Source organism: Cynocephalus volans, chromosome 10 (genome assembly GCF_027409185.1).
Source record: "Cynocephalus volans isolate mCynVol1 chromosome 10, mCynVol1.pri, whole genome shotgun sequence".
Taxonomy (NCBI): domain Eukaryota; kingdom Metazoa; phylum Chordata; class Mammalia; order Dermoptera; family Cynocephalidae; genus Cynocephalus; species Cynocephalus volans.
In genome coordinates, this window is record NC_084469.1 from 120547762 (window position 1) to 120575626 (window position 27865).

Here is a 27865-nt window from a genome sequence, read left to right on the forward strand (position 1 = left end):
TGTGTTTGTACTGCAAGGGCAGAGTTGAATAGTTGCAACAGAGACTGTATGGGCTGCAAGGCCTAAAATATTTCCCATCTGGGTCTTTACAGAACAAGATTGCCAGCACCCGGATTATAAAAGTGACAGCTCTACCAGAAGGAAAATGGAAAATATTCACAGTATGCACAAAGCCCTGAAAACAGCTCTGTTGCGATAGGGAGAACAGTTTCTGCCTGGGAGATCTGCCTATACTCCCTCATTATGCCTTCTACATCCCGGCCAAGACTTCTAGAACACTCCAGAAAGCAGATGGGCTCCCCAGAAGGGTGCAGTATGCTCTTGCAGAGGACTTGGCAAGTGGAGAAGTTCTGAGGGTCAGTGAGTTTGTGTTCTGGTGACATTAGGACTCTACTATCTGCCCACAGTTCTCCAGAAGTGGACTTTGGCCAGAGTCAAGACAGGAAGGCTCACTGCTGGCCCTTCCGCAACCTTCCTTCTCAACCCTCAGGGATGATTTTGCTTGAGAAAGACTGCAGAGGCAGAAACAGGCAGAAAGGATGTGTTAGCAGCTGCCCTGCTAGAGGAAGCTGATGGCCACCCCGCTGTCCTGGATGTTTTCTGCTCGCTCCTGCTCTGGTGGGCATTCTGGTCAGGACTCTCCATCTCAGAGGGACAGTGGAGCCAATCAAGTGTTTACTGAAGTCTTAGCATAGATGAGGCACTGGTGAGCTGTTGGGATAGGGGAATGAAAAAGACAGAGGCTCTGCCCAGAAGGATCTCACCTGGTGAGGGGAAAGCCCACAAGAAATCTCCTAACTGGAGTACAAGCATGTTATGTCTGGGCCAGGGGAGCTGCAGCTCCTACCGTTGCCAGCTCCTTCATCCAACACACCCCTAAGTGGCTTCTTTTGCTCTTAGGATGAGATCAGGGTTCTTAATGTGCCACAAATACCTAGCGGAGTCTTTTTTCTCCCTCTTATTCTCATCTCTCAACGTCCTATCCTGCTTCTCATTTCAGCCACATGGCTTCTCTCTGTTCCAAACACTGACTGTGTACTTCTTGGCTCAGAGCCTTGCATATTCTGTTCCCTCTGGCTGGAACTCCCTTCTCCCTGTGCCCCTCCTCCACTCCCTGTTCAGTTCATGGCAGCTCTTTCTTCATCCTCAGAGGAGACTTCCCTGACCACCAGGACTGAGTCATCTACTTTATACATGCTGCCAGTGAGCCTCGTTCCTTTTGTTTAGAGCACTTACCTCCATTTGTTATTATTGTATGTTGATTGGTGATATTATTGATTAATGTCTGCCTCCCCCACTAGTCTGTGTGCTCCACGAGAGTAAGGACCCTGTTCATTTTTATTCACCATTGCACCTCTGGTATCCACCACAGTGCTGGCACATGATAAGCACCTAATAGGTATTTGTTGAATGAGTGTATGAGTTCCACCTTCTGTATCAGTTTGGCAAGAGTAGCTGTGGCTGTCTGGAGTGTTATATTGAAAATAATAATAATAATAATGGCAATTTACCGAGTGCTTCTGTGTAATTCTTTGCTGAGCATGTTGGGTTGAGCTGGGCTGATTAGGGGTGGTGCTGTATTGATTGGTAATGTCTGGCTTGGGTGAGGGAAAGGTGAGAAAGGAAAGAAGGGAGTTGGTTGGTGATCATTCAGAAAGGGCCACCTGATGTCTCTCAGTGGCCCCTAGGACAAACAAACATTTTGCTCAACTCAGGTGTCTCAGTATTTTCTGGTCACCTTCACTACCCAGTTCTCACAGCCACGAAACATTGCCCCTTGTGGACTTTGGAACTGAGTACGAGGTGTGGTGACGGGCACACCCAGCATAGTGCGGCTGGGAGAGAGGGCTGAGGGCTCTTCTGTTTACCTTGATGCAAGGTTTGAGGCCAACAGGGCTGCACAGGTGAGGCTTGTTATCTAAGAGCAGACAAGGCCAGGTGTGGTTCTGGAAAGAGAAGTCCAGGGGTGGGGGTGGGAAGCATCAGGGAGGCAGGACCCAGGGGAGCCTGTACCCAGGAGCCAGCTGTGGAGGAGACCTTGGCCACCAGGTTCTAGTTCTAGGAGAAGGTCTGGGTAGCTCGTCCCTCTCTTTGAGCCAGAGTGTGATGCAGATTAACCAGAACAGTCCCTAGAGGACCCTACAGGAAGGCCCTATGGCCTGAGCCAGCACAGGGTGATGGGGAGACCTGCCATAAGGGCAACTTGGGTAGGTGGTCATCAACTCATGGGCACCAGGTCCAGTCCAGTAGGCGTTGGGGGAAATCCAGGGAGCAATGAGGAGACTGGCAGCTGTAGTTCTATCCTGAATCTGGGATTTAGGCTCTCCATGTTCATTTATTTATCAAACATTTATTGTATCCCTACTACATGACCAGGCTTGGGGCTCACAGTTGAAAGACAGAGCCTCTACCATCAAGGATGCCACAATCTAGTTGGGGAGATAATAATCTTTACAGTGTAGTGCTATATACATATACTTATCTATTGATAAAAGTAAACTTTGTTAACACAAAAAGTATAAAGAAGATAATTAACTCTAATCCTACTCCCTGGGGGGTAACATTTCTGTTAACATCCCTGCCTCTCTTTTTCCCCAGTTATGTATGTGTGTGTATTCTACATGGTTGACATAATTCTACCAATAAGGTTTTACATTCCTGTTAACATTTCCCTCTTATCTTTTTGTCTAGGGCTGTGTGTGTATATATTCCACATGACTGAGCTGATTCTGTAATAAAATTGATTTTATATCAAGGTATATCAGTTATAAAATTAGTGGCTTAACACATAACAGTTGATTATTTCTTAGGATTCTGTGAGGGGGCTGGATGGTGCCTCTGTTGGTTTCGTCTGGGCTCACTTGAAGCCCAGGGTGATGGGCTGGATGGAAGGTCCAAGATGGCCCCACCCGCATTTCTGGCATGCAGGGCTGGCATTTGGCTGGGGTGTTTAGGGTCTTCTCTTTCTCCAGGAGGCCAGCCCAGCTTCCTTATATGGTGGTCTCAGGACCATGAACCAAGGAGGTGAAAGCAGAAGCTACAGCGTCTCTTGAGGCCCAGCTTTTGAAGTTACAGGAAGTTGCTTCTGCCACATTCTGTTGGTTAAAGCAAGTCACAGGCCAGTCCAGATTCAAAGATTGGAAAATACAATATAACCCTCGATGGGAGGAGAAACAAAGTGGAATTGCAGAGAGGCATGGACATAGAAAGTGTGCTTCATTGAGGGCCATCACTGGAACAGTCTAAGATGCCCTGAAACTATGAAAAACATAGTTTTCCACTTAATGTTTAAATACTGTCCCACGTCATTAAAGCCTATTTGTAGATCTATTTAGATAGTGCGTATTTCATCTTAACCCGTTTGTTGGAGATTAAGGTTTTAATCTATTTCCACATAATGCTACAATAAACATGCATGATGCTTTGCCAGTTTTTTGAAAAGAGATGTTACTAGGTCAAAGAGTGCAGATATTTTTAAGCTTTTAATACATCTTGTGAAATTCTTTCCTGGAAAGTTGTGCCACTGAATGATCGTACATCAAGAGAGTCCATCTCACCATCCGCTTGTCAGCATTAAGTATTACTCATTTTCAAAAGATCTTTATTAATTGGATGGATAAAAATAAAAACTTTATTCTTGTTTTTGTTTGCATTTCTTTGTTCCTTAGAGAAATAGTGTTTTCCATACTGAATAGCTATTTGTGCATTCTATTTGTAAATAGTTTCTTCATGTCCTTTGTCCATTTATGTACTTTTATTAATGCTATTCCAGAGATCTTCATATATTTCTTGATTTTTTTCCATTTTACTTTGTCCCATTTAATTTTCTTTCTATTTTTATATACTTTTTTCTGAGTAAAAAGGCATTCTTTTAAAACATAGTGTATCTTTCAATTAAAAAGGATATGACTGTCTACTTAAATTTTCTTATTTTCTTCTATGTTTTCAGTTTTGTGTGTGTCTGTGCAGATGTGCATGCATGTACATTGTGTGTGTTTACACTCTCTGACTCTTGCAACTACCTGGAATTAATTTTCCAAAAAACCCACAAACTCTGATTTGTTTATTGTGAAATGGTTTGTTTCTCACTACATTACTATTTAATTTTCCTGATGCTACTTATCCAGTAATTCTTCCATTTGGCACTGATTTTTGATGCCACATTTTTACAGATTATATTTCCTAATATACTGAGGAATATACTAACAATGATGGTGGCTTTATATTGTGTTTTATTTTACAATTGTGGAAGTGCCTCCTCATTATTCTTTTTCAAAAATCTCTCGGCTATTTTTGTTTAATTTTCCCAGAGGTACTTGGGAATCATTTTGTAAAGTTCCAAAAATGGACCTATTCAGATTTTGATTGTAACTGCATTATATTTATCAATCAGTTTGTTGCAAACTGACATCTTTAATATATTAAGACTTCTCACCCAGAAATATGTAAAGAACTCCACTCATTTAAGCCCTTTAAAATATCTCAGTAGAATTTTGTAGTTTATCTTCTTATAATTTTCCAATATTTCTTGTGAAAGTTAGTGTTTGCAATTTAATCTTTTTGGTTGCTTTTTGGAATGTGTTAATTTTTCTCATTTTATTTTCTCTGATCAGTTTTTAATTAAAAAAATTTTTTTACTGTTTTAAAAATGGCACAGATACTATGTAAACAATGTTCATTGAAAATTAAACAATTCAGAAAAATATTGAATAAAAATGAAAGACCCTTTGTGCCTATTTCCCTGGTCCCACTTCCTGCCTTAGAGCCGACTATTGTTAATAATTAGGCAATAGCTATAGACAATTAACATTAAATTATTCTAGATCTTTATCTACTGATTTGCCTACGCATATCTAATCATAAGTGGGATCATACTATTCATCAAGACATATAGCTCTCTCTTGATTTATTTAATTATTCTCCTTTGATGGAAGATTACCTGGAGTCCGTCTGTATTTTTTATTAGAATTAGTTGTAAGGTCAGGATAGATACTCAGATGTCAAACTGCGGGGTTAAGGGTTTGTGCAGATTTTTTCCCAGTGGCATAACACAGCAAGGTTTTATTTCTCGCTCATGCTACATGTCCAGCGCTGGTTGCTGGGTGTTCTGCCAACATAGTCCCTCAGAAGCCTGGGCTGCTGATGGAGGTTTAACTATCTCATAGCTGAGCCATGTGCATCTTGCAGCCTCCTCTGTTAGGATAGCAAGGAAGAGAGAGGACAGCAAATTAAATGTTCTATTTAGAGGTGACACATTTCTTCTGCTTCCCGCCGTTTGACCAGTATTGGCTAGTATGATGTTTTCCTGTGTACTGTTGGGGCTGGGGGGCTGGGGGAGGAGAAGAAAGTTGCGCATTTTAATTTGCATAGATATCTGTTAAATTACCTTCCATAAAGGGTATAGCAGTTTACACTCTAAGAGCATATGTAGCTATTCATTTCCCCACATCCTTGCCAACAAGTAATATTCACCTTTAACATTTTTGCTGGTCTTTCTCATTATTTTAATTGTCATTTCCCTGATTAGCAATGAGCTTGACCCTCTTTTTAATATGTTTATGTTGTTTTTATTTCTTTGAATTTCTATTTCTTACTTTGGTTCTTTGCCCATTTTTACTGTTTTTATTCTTTTTCTTATTGATTTTAAAGATCTTTACATATTCTGGGTATTACTCCTTTGTTACAAATGTGAATATTTTCTTAGTTTTCCATTTGTCATTTAACCTTTTTTTGATGTCTTTTATTAAATTGATACTTTAAATTTTTACGTTGTGAAATTTGTCCTTTTCCTTATGGCTTGTTGGGTTTTTGCTTCAGAGACCTTCTTTAGTCTAAGGCTTAAAAAGCATTTTTGTATTTGATATGCTTTTAGTTTTTTGTTTACCTTTTAAATTCATATGGAATTTAGTAGAGGTACTGTAACTTCTCCAACTTTTTTCTTCTTTTTCAGAATTGCTTTGGTTATTCTAGTTCTTTTGCTTTTCCATATCAATTTCAGCTTTTGATATCTACATAAAATCCTTTTGTGATTTTGATTTGTTTTGCATGGAATTTATAGATCAATTGGCACCTTAATGATACTGAGTTTTCTGATCCATGAATATTGTATATTTCAATTTATTTAGGCTTTCTTTGATTTATTTTATTGGTATTTTGTGGTTTTTAGCATATAAATCCTGCACATTTTTGTTTTTGTTAGATTTATACCTGTTTTATTTTTTTGGGTGATATTGTAAATACTTAAAAAAAACTTTTGAATTCTAGTTGGTCACCTCTAGCATATAGAAATACAATTCCTTTATATATTGACTTTATGTCCTGTGGCTTTATTAAAGTCACTTAAATTCTAGGAGCTTTTTTGTAGAGCCTATTGCATTTATTACATAGGCAATCATGTTGTCTATAATAGAGACAGTTTTATTCCTTACTTTTAAATTTCTACACCTATTTTTTTTTCTTGCTCTATTGCACTGTCTAGGATTTGCAGTATGATGTTAAATAGGAGAGGTGAGAAAGGACATCCTTACCTTTTACCCAACCTTAGGGGTAAAGCATTCAGTCTTTCAACATGAAGTGTGTTGTTAGCTATAGGTTTTTCTGTAGATGCCCTTTATCAGATTAAGAGAATTTCCTTTTATTCCTAGTTTACTGAGAGTTTTTATTATGAATGGATGTCAAATTATGTTAAATCTCTTTTTTCCTTCTGAACCTTTCTAAATGGTCATTTGGATTTCTTCTTCAATCTGTTAATATGGTGAATTACATTGATTCTAGAATGTTGAATCAGGCTTGCTCTCAGAATGAACCCCATTTAGTCCTGTTTTATTATCCTTCTTATATCCTGCTGGAATTGACTTGATAGTATTTTGTTGAGGATTCTTGCACTAATCTTCATAAGTGATACTGCTCTGTAGTTTTTCTTGTAATATCTTTTTCTAATTTTCATATCAGGGTAATACTGGTCTAATAAAATACAGTAGGAAGCATTATTTTCTTTTCTGTTTTCTGGAAGACGTTGTGTATAATTGGTACTATTTATTCTTTTAATATTTGATAGAATCCAGCAGTGAAATCATCTGGGACTAGAGTTTACTTTGTTGAAAGGTTTTAACTATGAATTCAATTAAAAAAAATAGATATAAGGTTATTCAGGTTATTTATTTCTATATTAGTCTGTTTGTGTTGCTATAACAGAAATACCCAAGACTGGGTAATTTATAAAGAACAGAGGTTTATTTGGCTTATGATTCTGGGACATATGCATCTGGCATGGGTCTCAGGCTGCTTTTACTCATGGTGGAAAGCGGCAGGCAGCTGGCGTGTACAAGCAGATCACATGGTGAGAGGAAGCAAGAGAGAGAGAGAGAGAGGAGGTGCCAGGGTCTTTTAAACAACCTGCTCTTGCGGGAACTAATAGAGTGAGAACTCATTCACTACCTCTCCTCCCCCAGGGAGAGCATTAATCCATTCATGAGGGATCTGTCCCCCTGACTCAAACAGCTTCCAGCACTGCCACATTGGGGATCAAATTTTCACATGAGTTTTGGTGAGGACAACACATCCAAACTCTATCAGTTTCTTATGTGAGTTTTGGTAATTTGTGTCTTTCAGATCATTGGTCTGTTGTCAAATTTATGGGCATTGTTAATGGTATTCTCTTATTGTCTTTCAGTATCTCGTGAGGTGTGTGTGGATGTCCACTCTTTCTTTCCTCTTATAAGTAGTTTATGTTTTTACTACTTTTTTGTTTTTGGTGTGCCTGGCTAGAAGTTTACTAGTTCTTTTCAAAGAATCGGCTTTTGGTTTTATTGATTTTCTCTATTGTTTTACAGTTTTCAATTTCATTTATGTCTGTTCTTATCTTTATTGTTTTCTATGTTCTGTTGGCTTTGGGATTAACTTACTCTCCTTTTTATTTTGTTTCTTAAGGTGGAAGCTTAGATTATTTATTTTAGAACTTTCTTCTTTTCTAACACAATCGTACAGTGTTATAAATTTACCTCTGACAGTACATTCCCACACATTTTGATGTTTTGCATTTTCATCTTAATTTAGTTCAAAATATTTTAAAATTTCTCTCAGGATTTCTTTGATCCATGGGTTATTGAGAAGTGTGTACTTTAATTTCCAAATATTTGCAGAAGTTTGCCAGATATCTTTTTGCTATTGATATGTTATTTAATTCTATTATGGTCAGAGAACGTACTTTGTATGATTTCTATTCTTTTGAATTTATCAAGATTTGTTTTATGTCCCAGAATATGGCAAATGATCCTTGTGCCCTTGAAGGTGTTGTGTATTCTGCTGTTAGAATATACAATCTTGCAAAAAATTAATTTAGTGTATTATATTCTCATCTCATTTATGATTCATTTTATTTATATTTTGTCTATTTTTCCTTTAATTGACCTATTTTATTGCTTTGCCACAAGAATCAGCTATTGTTGTGTACTATTGTGATTCCCTTCTCATTTCTTTTTCTGTATATTTTAATATATTTTCCTAGTGGCTACCATGGGGTTCACCATTAACATCCTGAGTTTACAGCTATCTAGTTTGAATTGATAACCAATTTAGCTTTGGTAAGTGTACAACAATTCTGCTCCTATGCAACTCCACCTCTTCATGTATATTTTGTTATCACAAATTACATATTTTATACATTCTGTGCCCATTAACATATATTTATAATTATTGCTTTGTGCATTTGTCTTTTAAATAATACAGGGGAAAAAAAGGGGAGTTATAAGCCCTAAATGCAATAATACTGGATTTTATATTTACCCATATAGTTACAGATTTCTTTATATGGCTTTAGTTACTGTCTAATGAAGTGTCCTTTCATTTCAGCTAAATTACTACTTTTAGCATTTCTTGTAGAGCAGGTCTACCACTGGCAAATTCCTTCGGTTTATTTGAGGATATTATAATTTCCCCTTAATTTTTAAAGGACAGTTCTTTCAGATATGGCATTATTGAGTGACAGTTTTTTCTCCCAGCAGTTTAAATGTCATCCCACTGACATCTGGCCTCCATGGTTTCTGATGAGAAAATGGCTGTTAATCTTATTGAGGATCCCTTGTACACCATGAATCATTCGTCTCTTGCTGATTTCAAGATTTTCTCTTCATCTTTATCTTTTGATAGTTTGATTATATTATGTATTGGTGTGGCTGTACTTGAGTTTATTCTACTTGGAATTTGTTGAGCTTCTTAGATGTATAGATTATGTCTTTTATCAAATTTGAAGTGTTTGGCCACTATTTCTTTAAATACTCTTTTTGTCCCTTTCTATTTCTCATATTCTTCTGGGACTTCCACTATGTGTATGTTGCCATGGTTGATGTCCTACAGATCTCCTATACTTTGTGTATGTTTTCTTCAGCTTTTTCTTTTTGCTCCTCAGACTGGAGCAAAAATTTCAATTTAACAATCTTTAAGTTTTCTGATTCTTTCTTCTGCCTACTTAAATATTCTATTTACACCCTCTATTGAATTTTTCATTTAAGTTTTTGTGCTTTCCTGCTCAAGAATTTCTATTTGACTGCTTTTAATCATTTCTATTTCTTTATTGATTTTCTCTTGTTGTTGAGACATTTTCTCCTGGTTTTCTTTAACTTTTTATCCATAGTTTCTTTTAGCTTTTTGAGCTTATTTAAGTCACTTTATTTAAAGTCTTTGTCTAGCAAGCCAATGTCTGTGCTTTTTCAGAGACAGTTTCTGTAATTTTCTAGTGATACTTTATTGTTTCTTTACATGTTGTATACTTTTTTGTTGAAAACTAGACAATTTGAATATCTTAATGTGGTAGCTCTGGATACCAGATTTTACAGTGTTTCCTTTATTTTTCAGTGTTTCTGTGGAAGAATGAACCCTTGGAATTCCTTACTCTAACATTTTTGCTCTTTATTTCAAGAAACAGTTCTAGAATATTAATGAGTTCAATTTTTTTCCTCTTTTATAATTTATTAATTTCTAGTTTGATATTTATTATTTCTTGTATCTTTCAAGGATTTTTTAAAGATTCCTTTCCTTCCTTCCTTCCTTCCTTCCTTCCTTCCTTCCTTCCTTCCTTCCTTCCTTCCTTCCTTCCTTCCTTCCTTCCTTCCTTCCTTCCTTCCTTCCTTCCTTCCTTCCTTCCTTCCTTCCTTCCTTCCTTCCTTCCTTCCTTCCTTCCTTCCTTCCTTCCTTCCTTCCTTCCTTCCTTCCTTCCTTCCTTCCTTCCTTCCTTCCTTCCTTCCTTCCTTCCTTCCTTCCTTCCTTCCTTCCTTCCTTCCTTCTCTCCCCCATCTGTATTTTCTCCCATTTTCTGTCTATCTTTTAATGTAATTGGACTATTTAAGGCAGTGAATTAACTCTTGAACTTAATTTTTATCTGTAGTCCATGCTTTCATATATGTGTTTATTACTTTTTTGATTTAAAAAATGTTATTGTAAATTTTTCTTAGTTTTTTATCTCATGGTTACTTTTCATTTGCAAGGGATTAGAATTTTTAAAATTATTGTGTTATCATCTAGTAATATGTCATTGTGTGTGCTTAGAGAACAGTCTATATATCTTATTTTTCACATTCACTAAGTGTGTTTTTTCCTGATTTTAGTGTTCCATCTATATTTTGTAAGAGTTTCATGACACTTAGAAAGAGTACTTGTCAGGTATTTTATAGAATGTCCCTTGATCTGGGTCTGATGTTTTCTCATGAGTAGACTGAGGTTGTGGATTTTAGGGAGGAATATCACAGATGTTAATTGCCCTTCTCAGTGAATCCCATCAGAATATACATGATTTCAATATGACTTCTCATTGATGATGTTAATCTTGATCATTGGTGTTTGCCAGATTTCTCTACTGTGTGGGCAGTATTTTTTCCTTTGCATGCTATATTTACTAGAAGGGAATCATTAAGTCCAGTCACTCAAGTGGAGAGGAATTAAGTTATCCCTCCTAAAGGGAGGTGTACCAATTCATGTATATCTGTTAAAAGCATCATTCTACTTAAATATGTCAGGCGAGTTGTTTGAGGCTTTGCAAATATCCTATTTCTTTTTAAAGTTTTACCCACTAATTTAGTACCCATCTGTGAATTTTGCCTGTAGCAATTATTAATGTGATATTCTAATGGTGATTTTTCTATCTCCCTTATTCTTTTTACATTTATTATTTGGAATTCTTCTGAAAGGAATATTCTTCCCGTGTCCCCTATTTGTTTATTTATTCCAGGGTCAGCAAACTTTTTCTGTAATGGGCCAGGTAGTAAATATTTGTAGGTCCTACAGTTTCTGTCACAACTCAACTCTAGCATTATAGTATAAAAGCAGCCACAGATATTACATACATACATGGGCATGGGTGTGTCCCAATAAAACTTTATTTCCAAAAATAGGCATCAGGCCAGATTTGGCCTATAGACTATAGCTTGCCAACTACTGATAAATTCATTTATTTATATCAGATGGACTCATGGATATTTATTTTATTCTTTGGGTTATAATGTAGTACTATCATTATTTTGCTATTCAAATTTTTCCAGTGTTGGCCATCGGGATCTGTTTCAGTTGGCTCCTTTGATATACCCCTATCATCGTGGGTTTATTTATTCATTTTGGGGGGAGCACTTTCTTTCTTTCTGGCACTACAAGATCCTTCAGGCTCATTTTGAATATATTTGGTCCCAGCCCTGGAATTAGACATTTCTTTAGGGAGCTCTACCTGGTTCCTTTTACTGGAGAAAGATATTTGGAAATCAACATCTTTGTGCTGGATGTGTTTATTGCTACTGGGATGTCACTGCTTCTTGGCCCTTTCAGAGGAAAGATGTAGGAAATATTCTGTGTGTATGCTAAAGCCATGTACATATGTATCGGTATTTCTGTGTTTATCTATATGTGTGTGTGTATATATATATGTATGTGTGTGTGTGTATATATATATATATGTATGTGTGTGTGTATATATATATATATATTACACTGATGTCTCTGACTGTAATCTAGTATTCCAGACTTCATTCTAGTCTTCCCCTTTAGCTTATTTATGCCTTTTGTGTCTACTTGGCTTCCATTACCTACAATTTAATTACTTATTTGTACATACCTAGAGTGTATGTGGGGTTATTTCTTTATTTTGTGTAACTGTGTGAGAAACAAATTTACCAACTAGAGTGCAGTGTTGTGTGCAGTTCTTTTTGTTCTTTGTCTTTGTGTTTCCCAGTTAAAACACTGTTTTCCAAAGTTACTGGGGTCAGCTCCTTTTTCCTATCGCTTGCATTTAGTTTGTATCATACATTTGTAATACAGTGAGATTCAGTTGTCGCAGGCTGCATCCATCCTGGGGAGCCCCAACATCCTGGTTGATTAAAAAAAAAATGTGTACAGAGAAGGTCACTGTTTTGTGCTCTCTAGCTCTGTGGTTTTTGACAAATGCACAGAGTCATCCACCACCACAGTACTACACAGGACAGTTTCATCACCTAAAAATTTACTTGTGCAGCCAATTTGTAATCACCCTCTTCTCCCTTGAACCCTGCAGCTATGACTCTTTTCTCCATATCTATACTTTTTTCTTTCCTAGAATATCATACAAACAGAATCATAAAATATACTGCTTTTTGGGTGTGGCTTCGTTCACTTAGCAAAATGAATTTAAGATTCATTCATGTTGCTGTGCCAGTCAATAGCTTGCTCCCTTTTATTTCAGAGTGGTATTCTATTTTATTTTATTTTATTTATTTTTTAAATTTTATTTTGTCGATATACATTGTGGCTGATTATTGCTCCCCATCACCAAAACCTCCCTCCCTTCTCCCTCCACCCTCCCCCCCAACAATGTCCTTTCTGTTTGCTTGTCGTATCAACTTCAAGTAATTGTGGTTGTTATATCTTCTTCCCCCCCCCTTTTTTTTGGGGTGTGTGTGTGTGTGTGAATTTATATATTAATTTTTAGCTCCCACCAATAAGTGAGAACATGTGGTATTTCTCTTTCTGTGCCTGACTTGTTTCACTTAATATAATTCTCTCAAGGTCCATCCATGTTGTTGCAAATGGCAGTATTTCATTCGTTTTTATAGCTGAGTAGTATTCCATTGTGTAGATGTACCACATTTTCTGTATCCACTCATCCGATGATGGACATTTGGGCTGGTTCCAACTCTTGGCTATTGTAAAGAGTGCTGCGGTGAACATTGGAGAACAGGTATACCTTCGACTTGATGATTTCCATTCCTCTGGGTATATTCCCAGCAGTGGGATAGCTGGGTCGTATGGTAGATCTATCTGGAATTGTTTGAGGAACCTCCATACCATTTTCCATAGAGCCTGCACCATTTTGCAGTCCCACCAACAATGTATGAGAGTTCCTTTTTCTCCGCAACCTTGCCAGCATTTATCGTTCAGAGTCTTTAGGATTTTAGCCATCCTAACTAGGGTTAGATGGTATGTCGGTGTGGTTTTGATTTGCATTTCCCGGGTGCTGAGTGATGTTGAGCATTTTTTCATGTGTCTGTTGGCCATTTGTATATCTTCCTTAGAGAAATGCCTACTTAGCTCTTTTGCCCATTTTTTAATTGGGTTGCTTGTTTTTTTCTTGTAAAGTTGTTTGAGTTCCTTATATATTCTGGATATTAATCCTTTGTCAGATATATATTTTGCAAATATTTTCTCCCACTCTGTTGGTTGTCTTTTAACTCTGTTAATTGTTTCTTTTGCTGTGCAGAAGCTTTTTAGTTTGATATAATCCCATTTGTTTATTTTTCCTTTGGTTGCCCGTGCTTTTGGGGTCGTGTTCATGAAGTCTGTGTCCAGTCCTATTTCCTGAAGTGTTTCTCCTATGTTTTCTTTAAGAAGTTTTATTGTTTCAGGGTGTATATTTAAATCCTTAATCCATTTTGAGTTGATTTTAGTATATGGTGAGAGGTATGGGTCTAGTTTCACTCTCCTGCATATGGATATCCAGTTCTCCAAGCACCATTTGCTGAAGAGGCAGTCCCTTCCCCAGTGAATAGGCTTGGTGCCTTTGTCAAAGATCAGATGGCAGTAAGTGTGTGGGTTGATTTCTGGATTCTCTATTCTATTCCATTGATCAGTGTGTCTGTTTTTATGCCAGTACCATGCTGTTTTGGTTATTATAGCTTTGTAGTCTAGCTTAAAGTCAGGTAGTATTATGCCTCCAGCTTTATTTTTTTTGCTCAGCATTGCTTTGGCTATGCGTGGTCTTTTATTATTCTATATAAATGACTGGATAGTTCTTTCCATTTCTGAGAAAAATGTCTTTGTAATTTTGATGGGGATTGCATTGAATTTGTATATCACTTTGGGTAGTATGGACATTTTCACTATGTTGATTCTTCCAATCCAAGAGCATGGGATATCTTTCCATCTTCTTGTATCCTCTCTAATTTCTCTCAGCAGTGGTTTGTAGTCCTCATTATAGAGATTTTTCACCTCCTTGGTTAACTCAACTCCTAAGTATTTTATTTTTTTGTGGCTATTGTAAATGGGCAGGCTTTCTTGATTTCTCATTCTGCATGTTCACTATTGGAGAAAAGAAAAGCTACTGATTTTTGTGTGTTGATTTTGTATCCTGCTACTGTGCTGAAGTCATTTATCAATTCCAAGAGTTTTTTTGTAGGGGTTTTAGGCTGTTCAATATATAGGATCATGTCATCTGCAAACAGGGACAGTTTGACTTCATCTTTTCCAATCTGGATGCCCTTTATTTCCTTCTCTTCTCTGATTTCTCTGGCTAGTGCTTCCAACACTGCTGAATAGGAGTGGTGAGAGTGGGCATCCTTGTCTAGTTCCTGTTCTTAAAGGAAAAGCTTTCAGCTTTTCCCCATTCAGGATGATATTGGCAGTGGGTTTGTCATCTATGGCTTTAATTATGTTGAGATACTTTCCCTCTATACCTAACTTATAGAGGGTCTTTGTCATGAATGAGTGCTGAATTTTATCAAATGCTTTTTCAGCATCTATAGAGATGATCATATGGTCCTTGTGTTTGACTTTATTAATATGTTGTATCACATTTATTGATTTGCGTATGTTGAACCAACCTTGCATCCCTGGGATGAATCCCACTTGATCGTGGTGAATAATTTTACGTATGTGTTGCTGTATTCTGTTTGCTAGTATTTTAGTGAGGATTTTAGCATCTATATTCATCAAGGATATGGGCCTGTAGTTTTCTTTTTCGGTTATATCTTTACCTGGTTTTGGTATCAGGATGATATTTGCTTCATAGAATGAGTTTGGGAGATTTGCATCCATTTCAATCTTTTGGAATAGTTTGTAAAGAATCGGTGTCAATTCCTGTTTGAATGTTTGGTAAAATTCTGCTGTGAATCCATCTGGTCCTGGGCTTTTCTTTGTTGGGAGCCTTCTGATAACAGCTTCAATCTCCTTTATTGTTATTGGTCTGTTCAAATTTTCTACGTCTTCATGGTTCAGTTTTGGGAGCTTGTGTGTGTCCAGAAATTTATCCATTTCCTCCAGATTTTCAAATTTGTTGGAGTATAGTTGTTTATATTAGTCTCGAATGATTCCTTGTATTTCAGATGAATCAGTTGTTATATCGCCTTTTTCATTTCTTAATTTTGTTATTTGAATCTTCTCTCTTCTTTTTTTTGTTAGTCATGCTAATGGTTTGTCAATTTTATTTATCTTTTCAGAAAACCAACTTTTTGATTCATTGATCTTTTGTATTGTTTTTTTGGTTTCAATTTCATTCAGTTCTGCTCTGATCTTAATGATTTCTTTCCGTCTGCTAACTTTAGGTTTGGATTGTTCTTGTTTTTCTAGTTCTTTAAGGTGAAGTGTTAGGTTTTTCACTTGCCATCTTTCCATTCTTCTGAGGTGAGCATTTAATGCAATAAATTTCCCCCTTAATACTGCTTTTGCAGTATCCCACAGGTTTTGGTATGATGTATCATTATTTTCATTAGTTTCAATAAATTTTTGGATTTCCTGCTTGATTTCTTCTTGGACAAATATGTCATTAAGTAGATTGCTGTTTAATTTCCATGTGTTTGTATAGTTTCCAGAGTTTCGTTTGTTATTAATTTCTAGTTTTAATCCATTGTGGTCTGAGAAAATACATGGGACAATTTCAACTTTTTTGAATTTATTGAGGCTTGATTTGTGACCTAATATGTGATCTATCCTGGAGAATGATCCATGTGCTGATGAGAAGAATGAATATTCTGAGGTTGTTGGATGGAATGTTCTGTAGATATCTGCCAATTCCAATTGGTTTAGAGTATTGTTTAGATCTTGTGTTTCTCTACTGATTCTTTGCCTAGATGATCTGTCTAATATTGACAGTGGGGTGTTCAGGTCCCCTGCTATTATGGTATTAGTGTTTATTTCCTTCTTTAGGTCTAATAGAGGTTGTTTTATAAATCTGGCTGCTCCAACATTGGGTGCGTACATATTTATGATTGTTATGTCTTCTTGATGCATCAGTCCTTTTATCATTAAATAGTGTCCCTCATTGTCTCTTTTTATGGTTTTTAGTTTAAAGTCTATTTTGTCAGATATAAGAATAGCTACTCCAGCTTGTTTTTCTTTTCTGTTTGCATGGTAAATCTTTTTCCATCCTTTCACTCTTAGTCTATGTGAATCTTTATGGGTGAGAAGGGTCTCTTGTAGGCAGCATATATTTGGGTCCTCCTTTTTATTTGTTTTTTTTTTTTTTGTTTGTTTTTTTTTTTTTTCCGTGACCGGCGCTCAGCCAGTGAGTGCACCAGTCATCCTTATATAGGATCCGAACCCGCGGCGGCGGGAGCGACGCCGCGCTGCTAGCGCCGCACGCTACCGAGTGCGCCACGGGCTCAGCCCTGGGTCCTCCTTTTTAATCCAGTCAGCCAGTCTGTGTCTTTTGATTGGGGAATTTAAGCCTTTTACATTAAGAGTTGTTATTGAAAGGTGTTGATTTATTCCTAGCATTTTATTGGTTGTTTGGTTGTCTTAGGTGTCTTTTGTTCCTTGCTTTCTGATTTACTGTTTGGTTTCTGTGTTTGTTGGTTCCTTAGGTTGTAGATAGTGTTTTTGTTTGTTTTCTCTTCATGGATGCCATTTTTATTATAGTAGTGGGTTTTGATTTTTCTTGGGTTTTTATGGCAGTGGTAATTATTTTTTAGGAACCAAACCCAGTATTCCCTTGAGTATTTCTTGTAAGGGTGGTCGTGTGGTAGTGAACTCCCACAGTTTTTGTTTGTCTGAGAAATATACTATTTGCCCTTCATTTCGGAAGCATAGCCTTGTAGGGTAGAGTATTCTTGGCTGGCAATCTTTGTCTTTCAGTATTTTGAATATATCATCGCATTCCTTTCTAGCTTTTAGGGTTTGGGATGAAAAGTCTGATGTTAGCCTGATTGGGGCTCCCTTATAGGTGATTTGACGCTTCTCTCTTGCAGCTTTTAAGATTCTCTCTTTGTCTCTGAGTTTTGCCAATTTGACTATAACATGTCTTGGAGAAGGCCTTTTTGGGTTGAATATGTTTGGAAATTGTTGAGCTTCCTGGATCTGAAGATCTGTAATTTTTCCTATACCTGGGAAGTTTTCTGCCACTATTTTGTTGAATATGTTTTCAATGCAATCTCCATTTTCCTCCCCTTCTGGAATACCCATGACTCAGATATTTAAACGCTTAAGGTTGTCTGATATCTCTCTCAGATTTTCTTCAATGTCCTTGATTCTTTTTTCTTTCTTTTTGTCTGCTTGTGTTATTTCAAACAGCCCATCTTCAAGTTCAGGGGTTCTCTCTTCAACTTTGACAAGCCTGCTGGTTAAACTCTCCATTGTGTTTTTTATTTCGCTGAATAACTTCTTCAGTTCAGCAAGTTCTGCTACATTTTTTTTCAGGACATTGATTTCCTTGAACATTTCCTCTTTCAGGTCCTGTATACTTTTCCTCGTTTCATCTTGATATCTAGCTGAGTTTTCTTGTATCTCATTCAGTTTCCTTAGAATTATCACTCGAAATTCCTTGTCAGTCATTTCAAGGGCTTCTTGTTCTATAGGATCTAGAGTTTGAGATTTAGTAACTTTTGGTGGTGTACTTTCTTGATTTTTGTATTTCTGGTATCTTTTTTTTTTGATGTTTATTTATTGTGGCAGGGGGTTTCACAGTCCACCCTTTTGAGACTATTGACTAACTAAGATGTTGCTGTGGTTGCCAATTTGGTATGGCTACCTCCGTGACTGCTCAGTTGGCCTCTAGTGCCTTGTGTGTGTGGTTGCCTTGGGTCTTGGGCCTCTCTGGGGAGCCACCTCTCTGGTCAGCTTAGACTCTGCTGGGCTGCTGGATCACGGGGTGGTACCGCAGGGTGTGTGGTCTCTGCTGACCTTCCACTTCCTGTGCAGGACTTCTCCCTGTTCCGTGTGCTTTGGCCCAGGCTGTTGGATCACGCAGTGGCGACCCCACAGGGTGTGTGGTTTCTGTCAAGTCTCCCTCTCCCTAGCCGGATGTCTCCCCACTCTGTGCGCACTGGGCTGGGCTGGGACGTGTCTTCTGCAACCCTCGTCTATCAGCTGGGCCTTCAAGACCCTGCTCTGCACCGCCTAGCCCAGGAAGTCTGAGTGGTATTCTAGTATATGGATGTGCTGCAGTTTGTTTATCTGTTCACCTGTTGAAGGATATCTTGGTTGTTTCCAGTTTTTGGAAATGATGCATAAAGCCCCTGCAAACATTCACATAAGGAATTTTGTTTTTTTAAAAATAAAAGAGTTGGTCTTATTTCTTCTTTCTTATTTAATGCTTTTTGGCTTTTGTCCTTTAATGCTATTTCATTTTTAAAATGTCTTTTGCAATATGGACCTTGTTTCCATTTTCTGATTTCATTTGAAATGTGTATTTCCTCTTTTTATTTCTTTGTGTTTCATTTATGTTTTCTAAGCAACAAGAGGCATAATTTACATGCAATAAAACTCACCCATTTTCAGTGTAAAGGTGACTTTTGACAGATGAAAATACCACCACTCTAATCAAATTATAGAATACATTCATCTTCCCAGGAAGTGTCCTTGTGGCCTTTTCAGTCCCTCTCCATCCCTACTCCAGGCAGCCACTGGTCTGATCTCGATCACTGTAGCTGAGTTTTGCCCCGTATGTGCTCTTCTGTGTCTGGCCTCTTTCATTCAGCCTGTGAGTTTATTCCCAGCTGTTGTCTATATCAGTAGTCCATTCCTTTTTATTACTGAGTAGTATTCCATTGCATAAATATACTACAGTTTATTTATTCACTTATTACAATATTTGCATTTTTCCAATTTTTATGTATTATGAATAAAAATGCTATGATCATTCATGTCAGTGTATGGACATATTTTTCTCTCTCAGAGGTAAATAACTGTTTTCACATTATACACAAACATGTTTCTCTGGAACTAAAATGCAAAAATCATACAGTTAAGTTTTTACTTTCCTTCATGTAGGATCACTTCCTGTACTTGTTATATTAACTTGGTGTTTAAAAATCACAGTATCATATTTTTGCTTTCCATTTTTACATTTTATATGCAAATAATTCTTTGAGAATTATTTTATATTTGCTTTCAATAGTGTCATAATTATAGCAATTATTTAGACTTAACTCTAAATATTCATTTAGTATCATTGTTTAGCATTAATCCTTGGATGTATCCTTACTGCACTTACTTGAGTTTTAAGTTAAACAGTTTAGGTTTAAAATCATTTTTTGAAGTACTTGTTTGAGTAGTTTTTTTAATGGGTAGTTTATTTTTTGTCCCCTAAGTCATGTGATGTCTTCCTCCTTCCTTCTCATCTGAAGGACCATTTAACTGGTTATAGAATTTTTGAGTTTGTAATATTTATTTCTTCAGTGTGTGTTCCAGTATTTAGTGTTCTCTGATATCAGTCTGATTTTTATTCCTATCATTTTGGATAGGGGAGAGTTGGGGTGTGAGGGCAGGGACTTGAATTTTTTGAAATGAAGTAGTTTTGCAAGGATGGAAATAAAGTTGATACATTCTCAGCGTCCCCTTCCCCCATTACTGAGATCTTCTTTTGACCTGCAGGCTCAGGAAATAGAGATTCTTCTATCATGTGTTGATTAGCATTTCTGTCCCATTTTTATTTTTACTCTCTGCTGGACTTATACTTGTTGGATGCCAGTTAACTCTCCTAGATGTCTGTTGTCATCTTCTTTAATGTTTTCTTTAAAATCTCTGTGTCCTTTTCTCCTGCAGTCTTGGAAAGCTTTTCAAGTATGTAGTCCACATCACTGATGTGATTTTCTGCATGTTGATTCTGTCCTTTCCTGGTTCCAGTGGGAATTTTATTCCCTTGCTTGCATTTTTTTCTTTGGTTCCTTTACCTCCTTTCTTACATAAATGAATCCTCATTTCAGTTTCCTTTTCAACCTATTGGTTTCATTTCATCATGTATCTCTTTCTCACTTTTAATAACAAAGGTCAGATTTTCTGTAGTCTTAGAAAACATTCCACAAATGCTATCTAAAAATGTAAAAAGTAGTACTTTTCATTGTATGATTTCACTGAGAATTTTTAGTTATGATCATGTTCTTGTATGTTTTAGAAATTTTTCTAACTATCTCCTGAGATGATGTTGCTATTACTAGTTTGTGTGTGTGTGTGTGCTTGATCAAAGAGAGGTCCTGCCAGGTGTAGTGTTTTCCAACAGAGTAGGTGTGGAAATTCCTCTTGGTCCCCCTCAGCACTTGGGTGCTATGGAGTCACCCAGTCAGGCCCTCACTCAACAGCTAGCTTGATTTACATGGCTCTGAGCAAATTTTTTTTTTGGCGTGGCAACCATTTCCCTTGCAGTAGTTTTGCTGGACTGAGCCTGCAAAGACTCTTATTCTTACTGCCTTCCTCTCTCCCTAGATAATCTGAAGCAATCACAGTCTTCCAGACTTTAAATAGCTCATGCCAGGCTGCCTCATGAACTTGCCTTGTCTTTATCCTTCCTGAGGACTTCATACCCCAAGTTGTAATGATGGAGTGCCTGTGCCCTTCCATCCCCAAGGGAGTTGTCCCAGGATATTAAAAGGATGTGCGAAGAGAGGTCCTTATGGAGTGGGATTTGAGGTCCAGAATCAGGGGTACAAGCTATGTTTTGTCTGCTCTGCTGTATGTGTGGGCAGATAGCAGGCATGGACATCTTCCTTTATTATTATTATTATTATTTTTGATATGTACTAGTAACTCACAGTTTCTCAGTCCAACCCCATCTGTTGTAGGGGTGGGTGAGGAGTGGGGGAGTATTCCTTCAAGACTCTGGAAAGTCTTTGGTTGGTAATCCTGGGTTCCAGAACTATTGCAGTTTTATCTACTGTCTTGGTTTGGTGGGAAGCTGGGAGAGGGAATATGACTGATGATTAATCTGTTTTCATTTGAGCCAATGAAGAATTGAAGCAGAGGGGGAGGAATGTTCCCATGGCATGCTTGGGGACCACAGGAGAATCACGCTCAGGAGATTAATTTTAAACTATGTGGCGGTGCCACAGGTTTTCAGTGAACCTGGCAGCAGTTAAAGGGGAGACCCTGGAGCGCAGATATGCTGCCAGCCTCAGTCAGGTTGGGCCCACAGTGCAGAGTGGGAGGTCTAGGTAACGTAGTTGTTGACAGCATGGGATTTGGTGCCAAGATGCATGGGACCAAGTCTTCGCTCTCGACGCTTATCAGAGGTGGGGACCTGGCCAATGTCCTTAACTTCTGGGTGCCTTAGTTTTATCCTCTATAAAAAAAGCAAATAAAATTACCTGCCTTGTTGGGTTATTTGAAGATTAAATGAGTTAATATATGGAGATCATGTACAACAGTGGCGACACTTAGTAAATGCTGAATAAATGTTAGGCGGTGGTGGTGTTTTATTAGCCTGCTAGTGGGAGGCTGAGAAAAAAGCAGGGTGACCTTCCCCTGCTGGGAAAGGCCTCTCATGGTCCTGTTTTCTCCTTCTCTGAAGGCCCAGTTTGCTCTCAGTTTACACTGTCCTTTCTCAGAGGAGGTTTCCTGACCATCTGATTTGAAGTAGTCCCGTCTCCTATGCCTTCGCTTCTCATGACACCTTCCCCTTTGCCACCAGGATACTTTCCGTATTTGTTATTACGTATTACTTTCTGCTCACTCTTTTTTTTTTCTCCTACTTTTTTTGTGCTCACTCTTTTAAGGGCTGCTCCCCACCACCCCACCTGTGAGTGCCATGTTGGTGGTCTACATGGTTTCCCGCAGCTTACTGCTGCCTTGTGTGTTGACACTCATCAAAGAGCTCTTGAAGGGGTTAGGGTTTACTGCCCATTCCCTCGTGATGCTGGTCCACACAGTTGGCTCTTTGTGGGCGCTACCTTGTCTGATGGCTTCCCACTGGTGAAGTGTGGCCAGGTGGCCTGGAACTGGGGCTGTGGAGTCAGACAGATTTGGGTTCAAAGTACTGGCTGTACCATTGAGAGAAAGTTACCTACCTTCTCTGAGCCTCAATTTCCTCACTTGTCGAATGGCAAGAATAATGTCCAGCTGAAAGACAGGGTATAAAGATGAGATTTAACACCTTGTAAGTGATTAACACAGTTGCTGGAACTTAGCGTACCAATTAAGGTGATTGTCATCATTGTTAATCCTAATGAGACAGCCATCCGTGTGTCATCGTGGTGCCAGGAATAATTGCATCAGAATTTCCCAGCCCCCACCTTCAGTAGAATAGTCTCACATTAGCTGGGATCATAGAGAGTAAATGTTAATTAGTGATTTGGTTGAACTCTAAGGAATAGTTCAGCATTCCAGATTGCTTATCTTCGAAAAAAGAAGCTGGTGAGTTTGTGTGCACATAATTTAGACATATCCTTCATCGATTAGTTAATATGTACAAGTACAAGGGAAGGGAATTAGTGATCATTTCCATTTGGAAGGACTGAGCTTCAGGAAATGCAGGTAGTCTGCAGGTAGGGTGGAGGTGTGCATCAGGAGACAGAGCTGCTGGGACCAGGGGAGCCAGTTCTCTGTATTCAGCAGGTGTGAGGAATTAGGAGACAGTGGAGGAGGTTTGGGGGAGCTTCAGGAGAAGAAAGCATTTTCCAGACAGAGAATGTTGCAATCATAATGCAAGATCAAGTCCTGAATGACTTGGGTTTTTGTTGCCAGCAGAATGAATTAGAATTCAGGTTCTGTTTGAGATGCTCCTGAGATGAGGGAAAGAGGGTCAGAAAACGTACACAGGGATGTAAAGGAGATTCAGTCCCAGGAGATGACGGAGTTCAAAGTATGATGGGTATTTGGGGGCCAGCTTTCCTCTGATCTCCTTGTGGGTATTTTGGTCTTTCAGGAAAAGCAATTGTTTTTCTCAACCTGAAAAAACTTTTGTTTGCTTTTTTAAAACTGTGGATAAATAATGTATATAAAAGCATTTTATCAACTGAAGTTTCATAGACCTCAGAGCCATCCCCCTCATTTTCTTGTAGTGCTTTGTGGTGTTCCTTTCAGTTTCCCCAGCAATTCTGCAACTAGTTGCAGCTGCTGCTTAATGGCATTATTATCATCATCATCTTTATTAAATCTATTTTACGGATAGGGACATCAAGGCCCAGAGAGTTTGGGCAACTTGCACAGGGTCTTATGGATAGAAAATGGTGGAGCCAACAGTTTTGCCTTACACATCAGGCTACTAGGGATGGTCCTGTTAATACTGCTCATCGTCAGTGTTGGGTTAATTGAACTAGAGATGGTTTTCAAGCCACCCAGTGGCTCTGGGAGTAGGACAAGCAGGGGTGCAAGCAGTGGCCCTTTCTGTCTCCCATAAAGCAACTTATAATTTTGTGATTGAAAAGTCCAGTAACTTAGAGGGAACAAAACCAAACCCTCCCTCCAGTGTGTCCCTCAATGGCCATCTAGACCCTGCACGCTTGTTGACTCCCCAGGCTTCTCAAACAGCCTTACTAAGTGTAGAATCTTCCATACTTGGAAGGACTTATCTAAGTAGATGGACTATCTCTTCCCAGGGAGGAGTTGATTGTCCTGAGGGCTCATGATCTGCAGGGTGGGGAAGCATTCTGTCTGTAGGCACCACCAAGTTTTGTGGTCACAGGAGGCTATGCAAAATTAAGTGACCTTTACTGTAGAATGCACATATATATCTTTGTATATTTTCCACAAGCACCCTGTGAGCTCTGTTACTTCCTCCTTGCTAGATGAGTCATCTGAGGCCTGAAGAGGTTTAGTAACTTGCTGAAAAACACATGGTAAGAGGCTTAGCAGGGGATTTAAACCAGAAAGTCTTGCTCCAAAGCCTGTGTTCTTAAATATTACCCTAAGCTCACTTTGGTAAGTGACTTCCATCCATCTATCCACCCATCCATTCATGAATCCACCTCTCTACCCAGCCTTTCACCCATCACCTGTGTATCCACTCATCTGTCCATCTAGCCATCTACTCATCCATCCATCCACCCACCCACTTACCCACTGTGTTGGCTGTTTGTCTAATATGGTCCTCTGCTTTGTCCTGGGGAAGAAATTTCTCCATCCTGGGAGCTGAACACATGCTTTCTAGAGCTGGAGGCCTCCATGCCAATATACATCACTTAACACTCAAGAAATATTTGGGCTTGCTGCTGGCACTGCTAGGATCATGTCCTCAGGAGTGCTGCAATTTCAGGCAGTGCTGGGTTGTTCACTTTCCTCTCTCTAAACCTGTGGAGGGTTTTCCCCTTGTATCAGTTCGTTTCTGTTGCTTATAACAGAAATACCTGAAACTGAGTAATTTGTAAAGAAACCATATTTAGGGCCGAGCCCATGGCGCACTCGGGAGAGTGCGGCGCTGGGAGCGCGGCGATGCTCCCACCGTGAGTTCGGATCCTATATAGGAATGGCCGGTGCACTCACTGGCTGAGTCCGGTCACGAAACAGACAAAAAGGAAAAAAAAAAAAAAAAAAAGAAACCATATTTATTGCTTATAGTTTCAGAGCTGGGGAGTCCAAAGTTCAGGGAATACATCTGGTGAGGGTCTTCTTTGGTGGGTGGTGACGCTACAGTGATACAGTGTACCACATGGCACAATGGCTGACCAAGAGGGAGGCTGACCTCCTCACTTGCTCTCCTTTTAAAGCCCTCAGAACCACACCCATGACCATCACTAAACTATCAATGGATTAATCCATTCACTAGGGTATGGTCCTCACAATCTAATCACCTCTTCAAGGCCCCTCCTTTCAATTACCGTAATAGGATTTCCCGCCCTCTTAACACTGTCACAGTGGGGGTTAAGTTCCTAATACATGGAACTTTGGGACCCAATTCAATCCATATCACCTCTTCCACATCCTCAGAATGGGCAAAGCTGCAGGCTCTTCCAGAAACACTCTTGGCTTTCTGAAACATTACTACAAATGAATATTCAGTGAGCCTCATTCTTTGACCCAAAAGTTGGAAGTTGGATGAGTTAGGCCTGATTTTACTTTTTAAAAACTGTTATAGAGTTCGTGTGATACATCTAAAAATCATGTAATAAATCTAAAACAGATGTTTACAGAGCATTTTATAAGGTAAAAAAATTTAATAGACATAGGCCAATTTGAGTTGAGATAAATCAATTAAGGAAACAATTAAAATTGTTTACAAAGAGGCAGTATTATGAAGAAGCAGTGTGGCCTAGCTATTTACATTATTAAGTGTGAAGCAATGAAAGCCATTTAATTATTTTGCATAGCCTCCGTGGTAAATAAACTATTGGTGAGACAATCCTGCTTCTTAAAATATTTTACTTTTTATTATGCAAATTTTAAACATAAAAATCCAAACATGAAAACATAAATAGTCAAGTCATGAACCCCCTGGATCCAGCACCCATCTTCACTGATTATCAGCTGAAACTGTACCCACTTTCCTCCTCCTATGTTATATTTTTCTTATCGTAAGTTTCAAGGACATAACATTTTCCACACTTGTTACTTAATTTCATCGGGTCAAAATTCCATTCTAGAAATGTATATTTTGTTGACATTGAAATATCATAAACTTTTGAATATAATTGTTTACTTTCTCATTGAAATTTAACAGTTTTTTGGTAGAACATTGGGAATTTTCCACCACTTTTTTTTTCAATTTAAAAATTTCAAATTTACAGCAATGTTGCAAGAATAATAGATGAGCCCTCAGATACCCTGCACTCAGACACACCAGTTCTTAGCATCAGGACTGGCATTTTCTTAAGTATGTTTTCCCGTGGGATTACATGAAGACAGGGGAGGTTTCCTAACAGACAGCAGCACATGGCTTTAGAACCAGACACAACTAGGTTCAAATCCCACCTCCACCACATCCTAGCCATGCATCATAGATGAGTTACATCACACCCGGTCTCTTCCTCTATCACACGAGAATAATAATGGTATTCACCCATGGGTTATTCAAGGCACGTAGTAGGTTCTCAGCAAATGTTACCTATCACCTTGCCTCCTAGTTTCGTCCTTCTGTTGCACTTGGGGGAGATGCATGGGGAGAATTAATTGGCTTTTTGGATTCACGTCCTTTGTGGTCATTATGGAAGATTTTTTGCAGTTGAAAGGGTTAGTGTGGCCCAGTGATTAGAGGATAGGTCTGGGGAGAGCTCTGCCCTTATCAGCTTTGGAACTTGGTTAAGTTACATAATCTCTCTAAGCCCTAGTACCCTCCCCGTAAAATGGGGATGGAAAAACTACTTAACCTCATCGGGTTGTCATGAGGAGAAAATGAGATGTGTGAGTCTAGACCTGGTCTTTAGTATAGTGTCTACCTCATGAGTGCCTGGTAAATGTTACTAATTATTAGTATTTTTATAAATACTAAATTAGGGATAAATTAGCATAGTGCATTCCACATAACTGCTCAATCAATGTTGCTTAGTATTATTATTGTAAGTAAGGATGAAAAACCACAGCAAGTTGGTCTTAAAAAGTCTGAGTTTACTTTGGTGCCACAAAAAGGATACAGCTCTCTTGTGAAGGCTTGCAGCACAATTTCAAACAAGAGTCAGCCTGGATGGACATGTGGAGGCCACTGGCCAGGCATGGAGTCATGTGTCATCATGGGAAATGACTGTGTGCGTCTTTTCCATCCAGTGATGTTCTAAAATAAACTGGCCCTCTAGAGCACGCCTGGAAGTGTTGGCTTCTGGCATTGACCGGCTCACCCCATGGCCGGGGTGGATGTCTCTATCCCAGAGGCTTTGTGCTGTTCTCATTGCCTGGGACTGACTTTGTTCTTCTCTCTCTCTCTCTCTCTTTCTCTCTTTTTGACCCTCTCGTCTTGTATCCCAGGTCGAAAGGATTGTAGACAAGAGGAAGAATAAGAAAGGAAAATGGGAGTATCTCATCCGATGGAAAGGCTATGGGAGCACGGAGGACACGTGGGAGCCCGAGCACCACCTCTTGCACTGTGAGGAGTTCATAGATGAATTCAATGGGCTGCACGTGTCCAAGGACAAGAGGCTGAAAACAGGGAAGCAGTCCGGTGCCTCCAAGCTCCTGCGTGACGGTCGTGGCCCATCAGTGGAGAAGCTCTCCCACAGACCTTCTGAGCCTGGGAAAAGCAAAGGGACTTCCCATAAACGGAAGCGAATCAACCCTCCCCTGTCCAAGCCAAAAAAAGGGTATTCAGGCAAGCCCCCTGCGGGAGGTGACAGAGCCGCCAAGACGGTGTCTTACAGGACTACCCCCAGTGGTTTGCAAATAATGCCCCTGAAAAAGGCTCAGAATGGGATGGAAAATGGGGATGCTGGCTCCGAGAAAGACGAGGGGCACTTTGGAAATGGATCACATCAGCCTGGCCTGGATTTGAACGACCACATTGGAGAGCAAGACGTGGGTGAATGTGATGTGAACCATGCAGCACTGGTGGAAAACGGGCTCGGTTGGTGGC

At 38.8% G+C, this 27865-nt stretch overlaps 1 protein-coding gene across 1 annotated transcript in view; it reads left to right on the top strand.

Moving 5' to 3' along the window:
* The window catches only part of CDYL2 (chromodomain Y like 2), a 193829-nt gene that overhangs the window by 103772 nt on the left and 62192 nt on the right, over nt 1-27865 (top strand). The window contains exon 2 of the mRNA XM_063112080.1: nt 27265-27856. Within this exon, the coding sequence (XP_062968150.1) occupies nt 27265-27856 (592 nt within the window). The remainder of the gene's footprint in view (nt 1-27264; nt 27857-27865) is intronic.